The sequence below is a fragment of the Cherax quadricarinatus genome, chromosome 72 (genome assembly GCF_038502225.1).
Source record: "Cherax quadricarinatus isolate ZL_2023a chromosome 72, ASM3850222v1, whole genome shotgun sequence".
Taxonomy (NCBI): Eukaryota; Metazoa; Arthropoda; class Malacostraca; order Decapoda; family Parastacidae; genus Cherax; species Cherax quadricarinatus.
Genome location: NC_091363.1, coordinates 3,122,629 through 3,145,574, shown reverse-complemented (window position 1 = coordinate 3,145,574; position 22,946 = coordinate 3,122,629). Strand labels below are relative to the sequence as shown.

Below are 22,946 nucleotides of genomic sequence, written 5' to 3'. Positions count from 1 at the left end.
TGGGTAGCTTTAAATATAAGTTAGGCACATGAACCTGCCTAGCATGGGCCTGGTGCTGCTGCAGTGTTCCTTCAATAATGAAAATAAGTCAGTGACTTTATTGGGTTATCCCAGGTACTTTATACATATGCTGCTATGTATGATAATCTATGTAACTGTATTTGTGTATGTCTGAATAAACGTACTCATCCTCTTATATTTGCACTTTCTTTGTTGGGTTTATCAGGGCCACTGACAGCATAAGCCATACTGAGCCCGACTTCTCGCACAGATTTGTTGCCCAAACCTGGGCGATGAAAGAAAAGGAACACAAATTCCTCTGTAAATAGAGATAGAAACTTTAAAAGTTTCCGGTCAGATCCGGTGGACCCCCTTGCCAAGCAGAGAGGGACGCCTACACCTCTATCTCAGTACAGAAACCGGCTTCCCACCAAAGACCGTTAAAGAATTATGCGCAGAGCGGAAAAAATGGAGCTGGCTAAAGTAAGCTGATGAACAGGTGCCATTCCTGTAGAGTGCCCGGCGGGTAAAATAGATGAGGACATGCCCAGAGAGAAAGGGGAAAATTTATCACAGATACTCAGGCGAGAGAGAGACGTCCACACCCGACGAAGGCTGACGCAGAAGTCTTATATTTGCACTCCAAAGCAGGCCCTGAATGTTTTGGCATTGAGGATGTTAAAGGCCACTAGTTTCTAAAGTCTTCCAGGTGGTGTTTGCTGTTGTGATTTACAGGGCTACTGACAGCGTACGCCGTATTAAGCCTTGTCGTTTAGTGCCCGGAAAGAAACCTCCACCAAAATGGAAGATGACTAATGGCAGTGTGTATATGCTCACAATGCGCTGAAGCCAGCAAGAAGGCACAGGTACGGGCCAGGATCTCCTGACGGTCTTCCCAGGTGCTGTACTATATTGTTGTTGGTGGTTATTAAAGACCATTGAGCCTGCTTGTCTCCTGTACAGGGGACACACGTTGCCCATATCTGGTCGGGAATTATAAAGGAAATGAAGTTTTCACAGGAAAGAGAAACGGGAACAATCAGTTCCAAATTATGCCATGCTGACACTTTTACCTAAATCCAGGGAGAGCCCATACACCCCATTTGCATCGGAATTATTGCATTCATGGGGACCATTAAACCTGTAGGTTTAGCACAGGACTAATCCCATAGATTAAGAGCCCCTCATCATCATAAAGGAACCTCCCTTGAGGGATACCTGAGACAACAGCAGGCTTTCACTAAGCCTATGAGCAGATGTACGACGTCCCGATCAACTGCCAAGAGAGCATGAAGACAAATGTCCCGGAATGAAGAGAGAGAGAGGGTAAAACAAAGCAAATTCGTCACTGATACTGAAGGCAAGTATAGAACGAGACTTCCACACTCCGCCAAGGCCAGCTAAGTCCTTAGCACGAAATGCCAAGGACCCAATGGAAATAAGTCACTCTTGGCCTTTTTATGGGTAATTCTAGGTAATTTACAAATGTTACCATGTATGACAATTATATGCACCTGTACCTAAATAAACTTATGCTGTGCATCCTACGGGCCGTTTTGCATGTACAGTAATTTTGTAATAAAGAATTGAATTTAACTGAATTGAAGTGATAAAGGTGAGTACAAACAGAAAGAGCGTCCGTCTCGCGCTCAGCAGACGGAGGATCAAGCCTTCACCAAGTCTTGCGCTGAATGATCCACATAGGTTTAGCGCTTAACATGAATTAAACAACAAACAACACTGAACTGAAGGTCAGGTGGACCCCAGGCCTAAACGCCAGCAGAGGCAAACATCTCACTTCCTGAGTTAGAACGTCTGCACTCCGCCAGCATCACCTGAGTCCCCCAGGTGCTGCATGACCCTTATGTTGTTGTTAGGGACTAAAGGGCCATTAAAGTTTACGCCGTACTGAGCTCTGCTTCCAGATACTGGGACAAATATATTGCCCATATCCGGGCGGGAATTGGAAAAGAAATCATTTTCCTCCGGAAACAGAAACGGTAACAGTTGCACCCAATTAGATTAGGTGAACCTCGTTTAAATCCAAGTTGAGCCAAATGCCCACGTTACTCCCCCGTCTGAGCCAGCAATCAGCTTTGCCAGGCCGTAGAAATCCCCAGAGCGGAAAGAGGAGTTGATGTATGATGCCACGATCAATTGCCCAGCGAGCTGTTTATGATGAGGACGAGCGTCCAGGAAGAAAACAAGGAAAATTTGTCACAGATACTCTGCAGGGCTAGAGCGAGAAGTGTGCAGTCCACTAAGGCCAGCAGTCCTAATTAGATTCCAGTGTCTTGAACTTCTGATTCTTTTTGTTAGGAGTTTAAGGGGTAACGACAGCTTACGCCGTATCGAACACCCTGTGTCCGGATAAGAAATATCTTCCAAAGCTGGGCGAATAAAGTAAAGGCAACAGGAGTTCCTCTTTAAAATAAAAAGGAAACAATAATTTCCTAACTAGGTTAGGTGGGCCCCTCTTGCCTAAACCCCACCAGAGCAGAATACTTACATCTCCACCTGAGTCAGTGCCTGGTTTCTCTTTAAAATCATAGAATATCGGAAGAGTGAAAAATTGGAGCCGATAAATAGTGCCCAGCCACTGGAAACTGAATTGTTTGCTATCCTAATGGAGTTAAAATTAACTTATGACACTGAGCTTGACTCTATGATTACTAGTGACTAGTGAGAAAGGAATTAATGTACAATTCTTATGGATTCCATCACACACCGCATTACTCATTCATGTTAAAGTTGATACATTAGCCAAATAAAGTACCCTGAAGGAAAATTCAGAATATAACCTTGGTGTGTCTATCTAGCATTAGGAATAATATTAGGAGACAAGCCTGAGTACATCTATAACTAAATTAACATAAACGTAGATAAGTGCGGTTATTTAGCAACTTGCAATGTTTAACAGACTGATGCTGTAGTGGCCAGACTTAAGCTTGGTTACAGTACTTCTGGCAGACACACAGATGATCAAACCAAATGGAAAGTACGTGACCAGCCCTATGGTCACTGTCTTGAACACTGCTTAATTATCCACTTATCGAGGAATATAGATATACAGTGTAATAACGTATGCGATATGTCACGATATCTTATTAATGAAAATAAGATACCAGACATATTAAGCAAATTTCATAAATTTGCTTGTAACAGATATGAACTGTAGATATAAATCCAGATGTACTGCTGTAAACTCTTTTTAGGCCTAGTTCCTAGGCCTTTTGTGTATCCATATGCTCTTGGGCTACCGTCCATAGGATGGATATGGGGTGCACAATTAAGTAGCCACTTCGACAGCACAATCTAAACACTACAGGTTTAGCGCTTCCCCACGAATACAATGACAATCCCCTCGAGCAGACGAGCCTTGACACCACGATGAGATAATGACCCCAAGGGAATTAAATAACTCTGACTTTTTTGGAGTTATTTTAGGTAACTTACACATATGTTACTATGTATGATACTTATACGTATATGTAACTGTGCCTAAATAAACTTACTTATAAATAACGGAGTTAGGAGGGTGATGGAAGGCTGGAGGGAGGGAGGGAGGTGATGGAGAAGATGAGGGAGAGGCTGGCTGCACCATCCTGCTCCCGACTCCTTCACGCAAGTTTGACACTAATTTCTGCACTCAAGCACTGGAGTTCCTGTCATCATTATTCAAGTGTTGTCAATAGATCATGATGAATAACTGCAAGAGTGGCGCGCCGCATTCATCAACGGCAATTACTTACCAATAATAATAATAAATAAAAACAGGATTAAGCGATGACAAATTCTGCCTCGCGAACGGATTTAGCCGGATACCAACCTATTTACGAAAGATTTAGTTAGGGATACAACCTAATTCATGAACGGATTTAGGTATACAAAACTACTCACAAACGGATATGCGAATTAAGGGATACCAGCCTACCACACGAACGATTTCAAGATAGCAAGTCATGCCTGACAAACGTATTTAGAAATGACAAATCTTGCCGCAAGATTATGATGACTGACCCCAAAAAAGGTCAATCAGCATAATCGTCCTAATTACTGTTAATAATAATTAATAATAATTAATAATAATAATAATAATAATAATAATAAAATAAAAATAAAACACCAATAATAATAATACCAGTAATAATAATAATAACAATAATAATAATAATAATGTTAGCGTGTCCAGACACTGGTACAAAGGTTCAACCTTGAGAGATGAACAATGAATTATTCTCCAAAGTGAACAAAAACTGGAAGAGTATTTAAAGCTACACATACACTCATTATCTGAATTACAACAATTATTATTATTATTAGTAGTAGCAGCACTATTTTTATATTACCATTATTATTATTATTGCTGTAATTATTATTATTGCTGTTATCATTATTATTATTATTATATTATTGTTATCATTATTATTACTGCTATTATTATCGCTGTTATTATTATCGCTATTATTATTATTATTATTATTATTATTATCATCGGAGTACTTGAGCAAGACCTTGAAGGGTATAATAAACAATAACATAAGATTATATATCTTGTGTTATATTGTCCACTGACCAATATATCTAGAAAGGTAATATTTCTATATTCACCTCTCCAAAGCTATTTTCTTCTTACCCTCCCCACCTCCCTACCTGGAACTGCAAGGCTTGGTGGTCATTATTCCCCTTATCTTACAGGAGTATGGGGGGGGGGCACGCCTGGACTACTACTCTTTCAGGGCTGGGGTACGGGGCACGGTCGGTGGTCCTCCACTTTGCATTCAGTTGTTTTCATGTCACCACAATAACCACCACCACTGCTTCTTCTATACCACAATAACCACCACCACTGCTTCTTCTATACCACGATAACCACCACCACTGCTTCTTCTATACCACGATAACCACCACCACTGCTTCTTCTATACCACAATAACCACCACCACTGCTTCTTCTATACCACAATAACCACCACCACTGCTTCTTCTATACCACAATAACCACCACCACTGCTTCTATACCACGATAACCACCACCACTGCTTCTTCTATACCACGATAACCACCACCACTGCTTCTCCTATACCACGATAACCACCACCACTGCTTCTCCTATACCACGATAACCACCACCACTGCTTCTCCTATACCACGATAACCACCACCACTTATATTCCTATACCACGATAACCACCACCACTGATCTTCCTATACCACAATAACCACCACTACTGTTTCTTCTATAACACAATCACCACCACCACTATCGGTGATCTTCCTGTACCAAGGTATCCTTACCACCCAAGTAACAGCAACTCCAGGTGTGCTAAGCAGGAAACCTTCGCAGATGTAGCCAGTGGAACCATAGTTCAGCAGCAGACTGGGCGTCTCCCACCAACGTAACTCATACAATATTGAATAAAACAACTATCTTGACGTAGTGGCAGAGTCGGTCTTCCCATAACAAAGACCACTCCATCTCGGCTGACCTGCTTACCGGGACCCCTCGTTTTACCCCCTGAGTCACTGCCATTTCTCCTCTCTCTCTCTCTCTCTCTCTCTCTCTCTGTTCTAAAAATCCAATTACCCCAAAATTTAATTCCATTCCTTAATTGAATACGAAGTTTTAATTGTACAATATTCTGAAGTTCTCAGCGAGGGACGGAGGGGGGGGGCGAATCTCATTTCCCCATCCCCTCCAAAAAATATTAATATCCTGTTACTGTAAATACCAAATATCTAAGATAAGTCGGTTATGTACTGACAATAATAATGTGCAGCTTGCGTGCGGTCAGCAGTAACAGCCTGGTTGATCAGGCCCTGATCCACCATGAGGCCTGGTCTCAGATCGGGCTGCGGGGGCGTTGACCCCGGAAACTCTCTCCAGGTAAACTCCAGGTACAAAGGCACAATACCGTGACTGGAACAATACACAAATAACTCGGACATAGGAGACAGAAACTTAAGACGACGTCTCGGTCCGAATAGGACCATTAACCACTTCAGTGTGTGACCGAAACGTTGTCATAAATTTCTTCTATGACTCACGAAATCGTAATGACACGATTGCAAACAAACCATACACCGGCCGGGATTGAACCCGCACAGGCACAGTGGTGCCTGTGCTAACCTTCCTATGGTGTAGAAATATACCTAGTTGGATGAATCTTATTGTGGCTAGCTGGTCTAGTGGCTAACGCGACGGTCTGGAGTTTTGAGACTCTCTGACCGCGGGTTCAATCCCAGCCGGGGTATGGTTTGATTTCTTCTATGTGCGGGTTATTGTGTAGTGCAATACAGCTTTTATAGACACGTTTCGCTCAGGGTAGAGCTTTATTAAGCTTTACATCGTGCGAAATGTCGTTCTGCTTGTTCCTGCCCAAGCTGCGTCCTGCCATAAACGCCAGACGTATATATATGTCAGCTGGGTGAGGACAATGTCAAGAGCGCCATCACGGCTGATTAACGAGCGGCTCCGAACCCGGCGAACCCAGGACGTGGTACCCGTGTCTAAACCAACACAGGGGAATTAGAGGGGGGGAGGAGAAATGGTCAGATTACTTCGTCTGCAGTGATGGTCGCGGGGCACTGGAAGGGTGTGACATAAACCGACAAACTGGGATAATCGTTTTTGGTGTGGGAGCGGGGGATAATGGAGCCATTGAAGGGCAACAGCGTTCACGGCCCACCTGCGCCATTGTGAACCCGGGGACCTCTTGACGCGAGCCACCGTGAACCCTCATCTCTCCACACTTGCTCCATTCCTCACTGATTCCCTTAACCCAACTTCATAATAGAGTATGTATTCTCATTTATATACATTACATTTATTGATCACTTACTAGCTTATATAAAAAAATAATTAAAAAAAAAAAGCCTAAATTTGTTGGTTGGGATTAAGGGCCACCACGGTACGAGCCGTAATTTGTTCTTGTTGCTTTTTAAGGGCTACGAAGGCTTATGCCTTACGAGCCCTAAAATTTTGCTGCTGATGTTGCCGGTTTTTGATCTGTTTACGTGCTTACCTATCGTAGGCGTGTTCCTGAGACAAGAAAGGTGCAACCAGGTTTGTCATAATGCCCGTTTTCCTACATTACTGATATGGAGACAGACTTGACCTCCCATCTGGTATTAATGAGGAGGAAGGTGATTTATCCTCGGTTTTGTGGCCTCGTCAATGGGGGAGTTTGAATGACCCCACGAAAGCTGGGGTCCAAGGCCACGGTGCTCTACAAGGTCACGGTGTTTTACAAGCCACGGTACTCTACAAGGTCACGGTGCCCTTGCTAAACCAGGCATGTACTTAAGTTGTGTGTATTTATAACATTACACAGAGCAAGGGAGTGAATGGCTGAACATCAGACTTAAATCAGCATCACCAGCAGCACCTCACCCACACTGACGTGACCACCGCCGTTACTGCTTCATCGATCCACTGCTTCCACCTCACTGGTTACACTCCACGAGTCTCATTTCTCACGTTTCTGTATTATATTTGATGAAGATCCCTGTGATGGGGCGAAACGTCCGTCAAATAAATACACCCAGGTGTTCAAGGCTGAGAATATCCTGTTTGATGTTGGACAGAGACCGGGTCGAGATGTTAGGCAAGTGTCTGATTCATTCACTTGTCGGTATTAATACACAAATAACCCGCACATAGGAAAATAAAGCTTATGACGACGTTTCATCCGATGGACCATTTACAAGTCACTTGTAAATGGTCCAAGTCGGACCGAAACATCGTCACAAGTTTCTCTCTCCTATGAGCGGGTTATTTGTGTATTGTTCCAGTCACGGTATTGTGCCATTTTGCTCTGTATACATTTAATTATGTATATCCAATATGTAGTAGTGTTTTGGCACTGTCCCTGTAGTCTTTCCTTTAATGGCACTCGTGTGACAGCAATTTACAGTCGTATACTCGTGTGTTTCTTCAACTTAACTAGAACTTAATAAAGGAATATTACCGTAATTTGGAGGTCGATGCTGGCAGACCCTTACACCCCACTATTTCCATTAATTTATTTAGTTAATCTATTGTAAACCGTAAATACCCGAGGTATACTAACACTGCCGTTGTATTCAAAAAGAGCCCATGAAAAAGATACTCACTGTTTGTTGATGTACTGGAGGAGGGATCCCTTCTTGTACTGGAGGTTGTACTCTGGCACGTGGCACTTCTCCCCGAGTCCTAGGTCAACCTTGGTCATGACACTGGAGCCGTAGAGCCAAGCTTCCCTGATGATCACCTCCTCGCCAGGAGCTTCACACGAGAAGCTCAGCTCTCCCTCAGAGCATTCCTCAGCCACCTCTCCACCTGTCACACACACAAGTACAGAGTTCACAGTACAAGCTCTTCAGTCATGGCTACACTCTCTCAATCGCATTTACAAAGATCCCACTCTATGGAAGACTCTATCAGAGAGTTTAGAGTAAAATACACAAATAAATTATTATATTTAGAGTAAACTCCCTCATAAAACTCCTCCACTGAGGCCTGGTCATGGACCGGGCCGCGGGGGCGTTGATCCCCGGAATAACCTCCAGGTAACACATTGTGAACTTGTAAAAATGTAAAACAATGAACACTTCAAAATTACCACCACATAACCTGTGTCTAGTGTTAACTTAGTGTGTTTCTTTGTACGTGACAGTATTGTGTTTCTTTGTACGTGACAGTATTGTGTTTCTTTGTACGTGACAGTATTGTGTTTCTTTGTACGTGACAGTATTGTGTTTCTTTGTACTTGACAGTATTGTGTTTCTTTGTACGTGACAGTATTGTGTTTCTTTGTACGTGACAGTATTGTGTTTCTTTGTACGTGAGAGTATTGTGTTTCTTTGTACGTGACAGTATTGTGTTTCTTTGTACGTGACAGTATTGTGTTTCTTTGTACGTGACAGTATTGTGTTTCTTTGTACGTGACAGTATTGTGTTTCTTTGTACTTGACAGTATTATGTTTCTTTGTACGTGACAGTATTGTGTTTCTTTGTACGTGACAGTATTGTGTTTCTTTGTACGTGACAGTATTGTGTTTCTTTGTACGTGACAGTATTGTGTTTCTTTGTACGTGACAGTATTGTGTTTATTTGTACGTGACAGTATTGTGTGTCTTTGTACGTGACAGTATTGTGTGTCTTTGTACGTGACAGTATTGTGTTTCTTTGTACTTGACAGTATTGTGTTTCTTTGTACGTGACAGTATTGTGTTTCTTTGTACGTGACAGTATTGTGTGTCTTTGTACGTGACAGTATTGTGTTTCTTTGAAGGTGACAGTATTGTGTTTATTTGTACGTGACAGTATTGTGTTTCTTTGTACGTGACAGTATTGTGTTTCTTTGTACGTGACAGTATTGTGTTTCTTTGTACGTGACAGTATTGTGTTTCTTTGTACTTGACAGTATTGTGTTTCTTTGTACGTGACAGTATTGTGTTTCTTTGTACGTGACAGTATTGTGTTTCTTTGTACTTGACAGTATTGTGTTTCTTTGTACGTGACAGTATTGTGTTTCTTTGTACGTGACAGTATTGTGTTTCTTTGTACTTGACAGTATTGTGTTTCTTTGTACGTGACAGTATTGTGTTTCTTTGTACTTGACAGTATTGTGTTTCTTTGTACTTGACAGTATTGTTTCTTTGTACGTGACAGTATTGTGTTTCTTTGTACTTGACAGTATTGTGTTTCTTTGTACTTGACAGTATTGTGTTTCTTTGTACTTGACAGTATTGTGTTTCTTTGTACGTGACAGTATTGTGTTTCTTTGTACTTGACAGTATTGTGTTTCTTTGTACGTGACAGTACTGTGTTTCTTTGTACGTGACAGTATTGTGTTTCTTTGTACGTGACAGTATTGTGTTTCTTTGTACTTGACAGTATTGTGTTTCTTTGTACGTGACAGTATTGTGTTTCTTTGTACGTGACAGTATTGTGTTTCTTTGTACGTGACAGTATTGTGTTTCTTTGTACGTGACAGTATTGTGTTTCTTTGTACATGACAGTATTGTGTTTCTTTGTACGTGACAGTATTGTGTTTCTTTGTACGTGACAGTATTGTGTGTCTTTGTACGTGACAGTATTGTGTGTCTTTGTACGTGACAGTATTGTGTGTCTTTGTACGTGACAGTATTGTGTTTCTTTGTACGTGACAGTATTGTGTTTCTTTGTACGTGACAGTATTGTGTTTCTTTGTACGTGACAGTATTGTGTGTCTTTGTACGTGACAGTATTGTGTGTCTTTGTACGTGACAGTATTGTGTTTATTTGTACGTGACAGTATTGTGTTTCTTTGTACGTGACAGTATTGTGTTTATTTGTACGTGACAGTATTGTGTTTATTTGTACGTGACAGTATTGTGTTTATTTGTACGTGACAGTATTGTGTTTATTTGTACGTGACAGTATTGTGTTTATTTGTACGTGACAGTATTGTGTTTCTTTGTACGTGACAGTATTGTGTTTATTTGTACGTGACAGTATTGTGTGTCTTTGTACGTGACAGTATTGTGTGTCTTTGTACGTGACAGTATTGTGTTTCTTTGTACGTGACAGTATTGTGTTTCTTTGTACGTGACAGTATTGTGTTTCTTTGTACGTGACAGTATTGTGTGTCTTTGTACGTGACAGTATTGTGTGTCTTTGTACGTGACAGTATTGTGTTTCTTTGTACGTGACAGTATTGTGTTTCTTTGTACGTGACAGTATTGTGTTTCTTTGTACGTGACAGTATTGTGTGTCTTTGTACGTGACAGTATTGTGTTTCTTTGTACGTGACAGTATTGTGTTTCTTTGTACGTGACAGTATTGTGTTTCTTTGTACGTGACAGTATTGTGTTTCTTTGTACGTGACAGTATTGTGTGTCTTTGTACGTGACAGTATTGTGTGTCTTTGTACGTGACAGTATTGTGTGTCTTTGTACGTGACAGTATTGTGTGTCTTTGTACGTGACAGTATTGTGTTTCTTTGTACGTGACAGTATTGTGTTTCTTTGTACGTGACAGTATTGTGTTTCTTTGTACGTGACAGTATTGTGTCTTTGTACGTGACAGTATTGTGTGTCTTTGTACGTGACAGTATTGTGTTTATTTGTACGTGACAGTATTGTGTTTCTTTGTACGTGACAGTATTGTGTTTATTTGTACGTGACAGTATTGTGTTTATTTGTACGTGACAGTATTGTGTTTATTTGTACGTGACAGTATTGTGTTTCTTTGTACGTGACAGTATTGTGTTTATTTGTACGTGACAGTATTGTGTTTATTTGTACGTGACAGTATTGTGTTTATTTGTACGTGACAGTATTGTGTTTATTTGTACGTGACAGTATTGTGTTTCTTTGTACGTGACAGTATTGTGTTTATTTGTACGTGACAGTATTGTGTTTATTTGTACGTGACAGTATTGTGTTTATTTGTACGTGACAGTATTGTGTTTATTTGTACGTGACAGTATTGTGTTTATTTGTACGTGACAGTATTGTGTTTCTTTGTACTTGACAGTATTATGTCAAATATTTAAAAATATTTAAAATATATTAAGAAGTTATATTATTGTATATTTCGATGATTCACACATTGTCAACTTTGCAAATAAATAAAAATTTGAAGTAGAATTAGTTAATGTGATTGATAAATTAGATTCAAAATTGAATAGAGGTGCTACGAAGATCTTGCCACGTGATATTCAATTTTGGATGAAGTAACAGCAGTAACAGCCTGGTTGATCAGGCCCTGATCCCCCACGAGGCCTGGTCACAGACCGGGCCGCGGGGGCGCTGACCCCCGGAACCCTATCCAGGTATGTAATGAGCTGTATGAGAGAGCTTACTGTATATGAAGCGTCAAATCCGTATGGGTTATTCACCGTAAAGATTGAAGGAGGTTAGAGCTTGCATTCTGTGATCACATCACTCTTGCAAGCAGTGAGTGTGCACATTTACTTGCAATATCTGCAACCAAGAGACAGAAATATTACTGGAACAGGTGAACATTGCAAGAGGAATCTGGATTCCTAGCTAGCCCAAGTACTTAGTAAGTAAGTTTATTCAGGTATACACAAACACAGTTACATAGAATTATCATACATAGCAGCATATGTGTAGAGAACCTGGGATAACCCAAAAAAGTCTGACAGAGTGACTTATTTCCATTGGGGTCCTTGATCAACCAGGCTGTGATGAATGCGTGGGCATTAATACATATTCATCGACGAAAGTGGAGAATAACAAGGAAAACTGTTATAATGCTTTGGTTGAAACTCGCATTAGAGAGGAACTTTAAGACGAAGTTTTGGTCCTTCCTGGAATATTGTCAAGTCACAACTGGGGTGAGAAGAGAAGAGAAGGTCGGAAGACAATATGGTAAGAAGCAGAGGATGGGGAACAAATGTGTTGTAGTTGTGGTAGTTGTAGTAGTGGTAGTTGTAGTAGTGGTAGTTGTAGTAGTGGTAGTTGTGGTAGTTGTAGTAGTGGTAGTTGTAGTAGTGGTAGTTGTAGTAGTGGTAGTTGTAGTAGTGGTAGTTGTAGTAGTGGTAGTTGTAGTAATTGTAGTAGTGGTAGTTGTAGTAGTGGTAGTTGTAGTAGTGATAGTTGTAGTACTGGTAGTTGTAGTTGTGGTAGTTGTAGTAGTTGTAGTTGTGGTAGTTGTAGTAGTTGTAGTAGTGGTAGTTGTAGTTGTGGTAGTTGTAGTTGTGGTAGTAGAAGTTGTGGTAGTAGAAGTTGTGGTAGTAGAAGTTGTGGTAGTAGAAGTTGTGGTAGTAGTTGTGGTAGTAGTTGTGGTAGTAGTTGTGGTAGCAACCATACAGGTTTCTGATATATTTCACCTTCTTAATGTAAGGTAACATTCACTTAAGTGTTTACAGGTGGGAAGCTCAGCTTTATCATGTGTTTAGCAGTAGAATGACCTTGTGCGATAAACCATTGTGGGTAGTGCAGAACCCTGATGTAGACAACAGTGCCAGATGATGCAGACAATAATATTAGCTGTGAAGACAAAAGTGCCAGTTAGTGAAGACAAGTGTCAAGTGGTACATACAACAGTGCCAGCTGGTACACACGTGCCAGCTGTAGCTGTAGACAGGTGCCAGCTGGTGCAGACAACAGCTGGTGTAAACAACAGCCTGAGGCTTGATGACGCCAGTGCCACTGTATTGATCTGTATTCTACATCCCTCCCTCCCTGCTACCCTCCCTTCCTGCTACCCTCCCTCCCTCCCTCACTCCTATATCTTATACTTCCCTCACTCATTCGTTCATTACTTTCCATATTCCCATTTTTCTCCTTTTCTATCTTCTCCATTTTCCTAGCTACCAAACTCACAATTTTTCTATCTGTGGCTATTTGGTTCCTCCTCTTCTACTCTCCTTCCATATTACCTCTCTCCCCCCCCCCTTCAATATTTTCCATCCCTCATAACCATTCCATTTCCTTCCATCATCACCAACCCTCTCTCCCTCCATCTCCTTCCTTCCCTCCCTAGGTGGAAGGGGCGCCGCGTAGCTCTCTGGTGAGAACATTCGATCCACAATCGCAAGGTCCTGGGTTTGAATTCCTGGTGAGGAGAAGCGTCTGGACCAGTTTCCTAACACACATGCTGCCCCTGCCCACCTAGTTGTGAAAACAGGTACCTGTGTGTAAACAACTCTGGTACCTGCTGGAATGTTATATTCTGTAACACAACACTACAGAACCTGTGTGTAACAAATCACTACAGTACCTGTGTGTAACACAACACTACAGTACCTGTGTGTAAACAACTCTGGTACCTGCTGGAATGTTATATTCTGTAACACAACACTACAGTACCTGTGTGTAACACAACACTACAGTACCTGTAACACAACACTACAGTACCTGTGTGTAAACAACTCTTGTACCTGCTGGAATGTTATATTCTGTAACACAACACTGCAGTACCTGTGTGTAACAAATCACTACAGTACCTGTGTGTAACACAACACTGCAGAACCTGTGTGTAACAAATCACTACAGTACCTGTGTGTAACACAACACTGCAGTACCTGTGTGTAACAAATCACTACAGTACCTGTGTGTAACACAACACTACAGTACCTGTGTGTAACAAATCACTACAGTACCTGTGTGTAACACAACACTGCAGAACCTGTGTGTAAACAACTCTGGTACCTGCTAGAATGTTATATTCTGTAACACAACACTACAGTACCTGTGTGTAACACAACACTACAGTACCTGTAACACAACACTACAGTACCTGTGTGTAAACAACTCTGATACCTGCTGGAATGTTATATTCTGTAACACAACACTGCAGTACCTGTGTGTAACAAATCACTACAGTACCTGTGTGTAACACAACACTGCAGAACCTGTGTGTAACAAATCACTACAGTACCTGTGTGTAACACAACACTGCAGTACCTGTGTGTAACAAATCACTACAGTACCTGTGTGTAACACAACACTACAGTACCTGTGTGTAACAAATCACTACAGTACCTGTGTGTAACACAACACTGCAGAACCTGTGTGTAAACAACTCTGGTACCTGCTAGAATGTTATATTCTGTAACACAACACTGCAGTACCTGTGTGTAACAAATCACTACAGTACCTGTGTGTAACACAACACTACAGTACCTGTGTGTAACACAACACTGCAGAACCTGTGTGTAACACAACACTACAATACCTGTGTAACACAACACTACAGTACCTGTAACACAACACTACCTGTGTGTAACACAACACTACAGAACCTGTGTGTAACAAATCACTACAGTACCTGTGTGTAACACAACACTACAGAACCTGTGTGTAACAAATCACTACAGTACCTGTGTGTAACACAACACTACAGTACCTGTGTGTAACACAACACTATAGTACCTGTGTGTAACACAACACTATAATACCTGTGTGTAACACAACACTATAGTACCTGTGTGTAACACAACACTACAGTACCTGTGTGTAACATAACACTACAGTACCTGTGTGTAACACAGCCCGGCTAGTCAGTTCCTGATCAGCCGGGCTGTGGCTCGTACGCTGGTTTGCGTGCAGCCAGCAGCAACAGCCTGGTTGATCAGGCGCTGATCCACCAGCAGGCCTGGTCACAGACCGGGCCGCGGGGGCGTTGACCCCCGAAACTCTCTCCAGGTAAACTCCAGGTAATAGTACCTGTGTGTAACACAACACTACAGTACCTGCGTGTAACACAACACTACAGTACCTGTGTGTAACACAACACTACAGTACCTGCGTGTAACACAACACTACAGTACCTGTGTGTAACACAACACTACAGTACCTGTGTGTAACACAACACTACAGTACCTGTGTGTAACACAACACTATAGTACCTGTGTGTAACACAACACTATAGTACCTGTGTGTAACACAACACTATAGTACCTGTGTGTAACACAACACTACAGTACCTGTGTGTAACACAACACTACAGTACCTGTGTTACACAACACTACAGTACCTGTGTGTAACACAACACTATAGAACCTGTGTGCAACACAACAGTACAGTACCTGTGTTACACAACACTACAGTACCTGTAACACAACACTACAGTACCTGTAACACAACACTACAGTACCTGTGTGTAACACAACACTACAGTACCTGTGTGTAACACAACACTACAGTACCTGTATGCAACACAACACTACAGTACCTGTGTGCAACACAACACTACAGTACCTGTGTGTAACACAATACTACAGTACCTGTGTGTAACACAATACTACAGTACCTGTGTGTAACACAACACTACAGTACCTGTGTGTAACACAACACTACAATACCTGTGTAACACAACACTACAGTACCTGTAACACAACACTACAGTACCTGTAACACAACACTACAGTACCTGTGTTACACAACACTACAGTACCTGTAACACAACACTACAGTACCTGTGTGTAACACAACACTACAGTACCTGTGTGTAACACAACAGTACAGCACCTGTGTGTTACACAACACTACAGTACCTGTGTGTAACACAACACTACAGTACCTGTGTGTAACACAACACTACAGTACCTGTGTGTAACACAACACTACAGTACCTGTGTGTAACACAACACTACAGTACCTGTGTGTAACACAACACTACAGTACCTGTGTGTAACACAACACTACAGTACCTGTGTTACACAACACTACAGTACCTGTGTGTAACACAACACTATAGAACCTGTGTGTAACACAACACTACAGTACCTGTGTGTAACACAACACTACAGTACCTGTGTGTAACACAACACTACAGTACCTGTGTGTAACACAACACTACAGTACCTGTATGCAACACAACACTACAGTACCTGTGTGCAACACAACACTACAGTACCTGTGTGTAACACAATACTACAGTACCTGTGTGTAACACAATACTACAGTACCTGTGTGTAACACAACACTACAGTACCTGTGTGTAACACAACACTACAATACCTGTGTAACACAACACTACAGTACCTGTAACACAACACTACAGTACCTGTAACACAACACTACAGTACCTGTGTTACACAACACTACAGTACCTGTAACACAACACTACAGTACCTGTGTGTAACACAACACTACAGTACCTGTGTGTAACACAACAGTACAGCACCTGTGTGTTACACAACACTACAGTACCTGTGTGTAACACAACACTACAGTACCTGTGTGTAACACAACACTACAGTACCTGTGTGTAACACAACACTACAGTACCTGTGTGTAACACAACACTACAGTACCTGTGTGTAACACAACACTACAGTACCTGTGTTACACAACACTACAGTACCTGTGTGTAACACAACACTATAGAACCTGTGTGTAACACAACACTACAGTACCTGTGTGTAACACAACACTACAGTACCTGTGTGTAACACAACACTACAGTACCTGTGTGTAACACAACACTACAGTACCTGTGTTACACAACACTACAGTACCTGTGTGTAACACAACACTACAGTACCTGTGTTACACAACACTACAGTACCTGTGTGTTACACAACACTACAGTACCTGTGTGTTACACAACACTACAGTACCTGTGTGTAACACAACACTACAGTACCTGTGTGTAACACAACACTACCTGTGTGTAACACAACACTACAGTACCTGTGTGTAACACAACACTACAGTACCTGTGTGTAACACAACACTACAGTACCTGTGTGTAACACAACACTACCTGTGTGTAACACAACACTACAGTACCTGTGTGTAACACAACACTACAGTACCTGTGTGTAACACAACACTACAGTACCTGTGTGTAACACAACACTACAGTACCTGTGTGTAACACAACACTACAGTACCTGTGTGTAACACAACACTACAGTACCTGTGTGTTACACAACACTACAGTACCTGTGTGTAACACAACACTACAGTACCTGTAACACAACACTACAGTACCTGTGTAACACAACACTACAGAACCTGTGTGTAACACAACACTACAGAACCTGTGTGTAACACAACACTGTAGTACCTGTGTGTAACAACACTACAGTACCTGTGTGTTACACAACACTACAGTACCTGTGTGTAACACAACACTACAGTACCTGTGTGTTACACAACACTACAGTACCTGTGTGTAACACAACACTACAGTACCTGTGTGTAACACAACACTATAGTACCTGTGTGTAACACAACACTACAGAACCTGTGTGTTACACAATACTACAGTACCTGTGTGTAACACAACACTGCAGTACCTGTGTGTAACACAACACTACAGTACCTGTGTGTAACACAACACTGCAGTACCTGTGTGTAACACAACACTACAGTACCTGTGTGTAACACAACACTACAGAACCTGTGTGTCACACAACACTACGAGTCCTTCAGGTACACACAATACTACAGGTATTTCCTTCCTTCTCTCCCTCCTTCCCTCGTTCTCTCCCTCCTTCCCTCGTTCTCTCCCTCCTTCCCTCGTTCTCTCCCTCCCTCCTTCCTTCAATAACACACCTACAATACGTGTTCATCTATGACACAATTGCTGCTCCAGGAGACACTTAGTCTCACCACAGTATCTTCTCCTCTTCCTTCTCCTTTCTTTCCTCGTTCTACTTCTCCTCATATTCCTCTTCCTCTTGCTTCTCCTCCTCTTCTTCTTTCACCTCCTCCTCGCGCGTCACTTATGAGTGACGGGTCGGGGGGGGGGGAGCAAGGTGGTTTAAAGTTACGTTACAAAGTGTGTGTTACTGTAACTGTGTTCTTCACTCCTTCCTTCACTAACTTGACTTCCTTCACTAACTTTGGTTCCTTCACTAACTTTGGTTCCTTCACTAACTTTGGTTCCTTCACTAACTTTGGTTCCTTCACTAACTTTGGTTCCTTCACTAACTTTGGTTCCTTCACTAACTTTGGTTCCTTCACTAACTTTGGTTCCTTCACTAACTTTGGTTCCTTCACTAACTTTACTTCCTTCATTAACTTTGGTTCCTTCACTAACTTTGGTTCCTTCACTAACTTTGGTTCCTTCAATAACTTTGGTTCCTTCACTAACTTTGGTTCCTTCTCTAACTTGACTTCCTTCACTAACTTTGGTTTCTTCACTAACTTTGGTTCCTTCACTAAGTTTGGTTCCTTCACTAACTTTACTTCCTTCACTAACTTTGGTTCCTTCACTAACTTTGGTTCCTTCACTAACTTTGGTTCCTTCACTAACTTTGGTTCCTTCTCTAACCTGACTTCCTTCACTAACTTTGGTTCCTTCACTAACTTTGGTTCCTTCTCTAACTTGACTTCCTTCACTAACTTTGGTTCCTTCACTAACTTTGGTTCCTTCTCTAACTTGACTTCCTTCACTAACTTTGGTTCCTTCACTAACTTTGGTTCCTTCACTAACTTTGGTTCCTTCACTAACTTTGGTTCCTTCACTAACTTTGGTTCCTTCGCTAACTTTGGTTCCTTCACTAACTTTGGTTCCTTCACTAACTTTGGTTCCTTCACTAACTTTGGTTCCTTCACTAACTTTGGTTCCTTCACTAACTTTACTTCCTTTATTAACTTTGGTTCCTTCACTAAGTTTGGTTCCTTCACTAACTTTACTTCCTTCACTAACTTTGGTTCCTTCACTAAGTTTGGTTCCTTCACTAACTTTGGTTCCTTCTCTAACCTGACTTCCTTTATTAACTTTGGTTCCTTCACTAACTTTGGTTCCTTCACTAACTTTGGTTCCTTCACTAACTTGACTTCCTTCACTAACTTTGGTTCCTTCACTAACTTTGGTTCCTTCACTAACTTTGGTTCCTTCTCTAACTTGACTTCCTTCACTAACTTTGGTTCCTTCACTAACTTTGGTTCCTTCACTAACTTTGGTTCCTTCACTAACTTTGGTTCCTTCACTAACTTGACTTCCTTCACTAACTTTGGTTCCTTCACTAACTTTGGTTCCTTCACTAACTTTGGTTCCTTCACTAACTTTGGTTCCTTCACTAACTTTGGTTCCTTCACTAACTTTACTTCCTTCACTAACTTTGGTTCCTTCACTAACTTTGGTTCCTTCACTAACTTTGGTTCCTTCACTAACTTTGGTTCCTTCACTAACTTTGGTTCCTTCACTAACTTTAGTTAATTCACTAACTTTAGTTAATTCACTAACTTTGGTTCCTTCACTAACTTTGGTTCCTTCACTAACTTGACTTCCTTCACTAACTTTGGTTCCTTCACTAACTTTGGTTCCTTCTCTAACTTGACTTCCTTCACTAACTTTGGTTCCTTCACTAACTTTGGTTCCTTCACTAACTTTGGTTCCTTCACTAACTTTGGTTCCTTCACTAACTTTACTTCCTTCACTAACTTTGGTTCCTTCACTAAATTTGACTTCCTTCACTAACTTTGGTTCCTTCACTAACTTTGGTTCCTTCACTAACTTTGGTTCCTTCACTAACTTTGGTTCCTTCACTAACTTGACTTCCTTCACTAACTTTGGTTCCTTCACTAACTTTAGTTCCTTCACTAACTTTTGTTCCTTCACTAACTTTGGTTCCTTCATTAACATGGCTTCCTTCACTAACTTGACTTCCTTCACTAACTTGACTTCCTTCACTAACTTGACTTCCTTCACTAACTTTGGTTCCTTCACTAACTTGACCTCCTTCAATAACTTACTTCCTTCACTAACTTGACTTCCTTCACTAACTTGACTTCCTTCACTAACTTGACTTTCTTCACTAACTTACTTCCTTCACTAACTTGACTTCCTTCACTAACTTGACTTCCTTCACTAACTTGACTTTCTTCACTAACTTACTTCCTTCACTAACTTGACTTCCTTCACTAACTTGACTTCCTTCACTAACTTGACTTTCTTCACTAACTTACTTCCTTCACTAACTTGACTTCCTTCACTAACTTGACCTCCTTCACTAACTTTGGTTCCTTCACTAACTTGACCTCCTTCAATAACTTACTTCCTTCACTAACTTGACTTCCTTCACTAACTTGACTTTCTTCACTTACTTCCTTCACTAACTTGACTTCCTTCACTAACTTGACTTCCTTCACTAACTTGACTTTCTTCACTAACTTACTTCCTTCACTAACTTGACTTCCTTCACTAACTTGACTTCCTTCACTAACTTGACTTCCTTCACTAACTTGACTTCCTTCACTAACTTGACTTCCTTCACTAACTTGACTTCCTTCACTAACTTTGGTTCCTTCACTAACTTTGGTTCCTTCACTAACTTTGATTACTTCACTAACTTGACTTTCTTCACTTACTTCCTTCACTAACTTGACTTCCTTCACTAACTTGACTTCCTTCACTAACTTTGATTCCTTCACTAACTTACTTCCTTCACTAACTTACTTCCTTCACTAACTTGACTTCCTTCACTTACTTCCTTCACTAACTTGACTTCCTTCACTAACTTATTTCCTTCATTAACTTGACTTCCTTCACTTACTTCCTTCACTAACTTGACTTCCTTCACTAACTTATTTCCTTCATTAACTTGACTTCCTTCACTAACTTCCTTCACTAACTTACTTCCTTCACTAACTTGACTTCCTTCACTAACTTCCTTCACTAACTTACTTCCTTCACTAACTTGACTTCCTTCATTAACTTACTTCCTTCACTAACTTGACTTCCTTCACTAACTTACTTCACTAACTTACTTCCTTCACTAACTTGACTTCCTTCACTAACTTCCTTCACTAACTTGACTTCCTTCACTAACTTCCTTCACTAACTTGACTTCCTTCACTAACTTCCTTCACTAACTTACTTCCTTCACTAACTTGACTTCCTTCACTAACTTTGGTTCCTTCACTAACTTGACTTCCTTCACTAACTTCCTTCACTAACTTGACTTCCTTCACTAACTTCCTTCACTAACTTACTTCCTTCACTAACTTGACTTCCTTCACTAACTTTGGTTCCTTCACTAACTTGACTTCCTTCACTAACTTTGGTTCCTTCACTAACTTGACTTCCTTCACTAACTTTGGTTCCTTCACTAACTTGACTTCCTTCACTAACTTGACTTCAGTGTTTCGCCAAGATTATAACTTGAAGTTCTATAACTCCACTGAGTTATTATATAAGAGAAGAGTATAATGAGTAGTGGGTGAGTAGTGGGTAAATGGTGGGTGGTGAGTAGTGGGTAAATGGTGGGTGGTGAGTAGTGGGTAAATGGTGGGTGGTGAGTAGTGGGTAAATGGTGGGTGGTGAGTAGTGGGTAAATGGTGGGTGGTGAGTAGTGGGTAAATGGTGGGTGGTGAGTAGTGGGTAAATGGTGGGTGGTGAATAGTGGGTAAATGTTGGGTGGTGAATAGTGGGTAAATGGTGGGTGGTGAATAGTGGGTAAATGTTGGGTGGTGAATAGTGGGTAAATGGTGGGTGGTGAGTGGGTGGTGGGTGGCGAGTGGGTGGTGAGTGGCGGGTGGGTGGTGAGTGGGTGGTGAGTGGGTAGTGTGTGGTGGGTGGCATGTGGGTGGGTGGTGTGTGGTGAGTGGGTGGTGGGTGGCGTGTGGGTGGTGGGTGGTGAGTGACGTGTGGGTGGTGGGTGGTGAGTGACGTGTGGGTGGTGGGTGGCGAGTGGGTGGGTGGTTTGTTGCGTGTGGGTGAGTGGTGAGTGGGTGGTGGGCGGCGAGTGGGTGGAGGGTGGCCTGTGGGTGGAGGGTGATCACCTCCGTGTGATGGAGGTATCGACCTGCAACGTGGCGTGGCTGGTCTTGGTACTCACCTTGTTGTAGTTGCAGGGGTCGAGTCACAGCTCCTGGCCCCGCCTCTTCACTGGTCGCTACTAGGTCCTCTTCCTGCTCCGTGAGTTTCATCATACTTAGTCTTAAAACTATGTATGGTTCCTTCCTCCACTACATCACTTGCCAGACTGTGTGTACTCGCCTAATTGTACTCAACTAATTGTGGTTGCAGGGGTCGATTCATAGCTCCTGGCCCCGATGTGTGTGTGCGTGTGTTAAGACAAAAGTTCAGCAGCAGCAACAGTAGCAGCAGCAGCAACAGTAGCAGCAACAGTAGCAGCAGCAGCAACAGTAGCAGCAACAGTAGTAGCAGCAAAGGTGCAGCGGCAGCAGCAGTAGCAGCGCAGCGGCAATGGAGACCGGCTAGGCTGGCAGCAGTAGTGGCAGCGGTAGCAGCAAGCAGCGCAGGCAGCAACAGCAGCAGCAGGCAGCAGCAGCAGCAGCAGCGGCAGCAACAGCAGCAACAGCGGCAGCGGCAAGCAGCGGCAGCGGCGGTGGCAGCAACGGCAGCAGCGCGGCAGCAGCAGCAACAGCAGCGGTAGCAGCAGGCAGCGGCAGCAGCAGCGGCAACAGCGGCAGCGGCAGCAGCAGCAGCGGTAGGCAGCAGCAGCGGCAGCAGCAGCGGCGGCAGCGGCGGCGGCAGCAACAGCGGCGGCGGCAGCAACAACGGCGGCGGTGGCAGCAGCAGCG

At 42.2% G+C, this 22,946-nt stretch overlaps 1 protein-coding gene across 1 annotated transcript in view; it reads right to left on the bottom strand.

Moving 5' to 3' along the window:
- Positions 1-22,946, bottom strand: part of LOC128701433 (uncharacterized) — a 61,993-nt gene that overhangs the window by 27,157 nt on the left and 11,890 nt on the right. Inside the window, exon 2 of the mRNA XM_070100296.1 lies at positions 8,115-8,319. Within this exon, the coding sequence (XP_069956397.1) occupies positions 8,115-8,319 (205 nt within the window). The remainder of the gene's footprint in view (positions 1-8,114; positions 8,320-22,946) is intronic.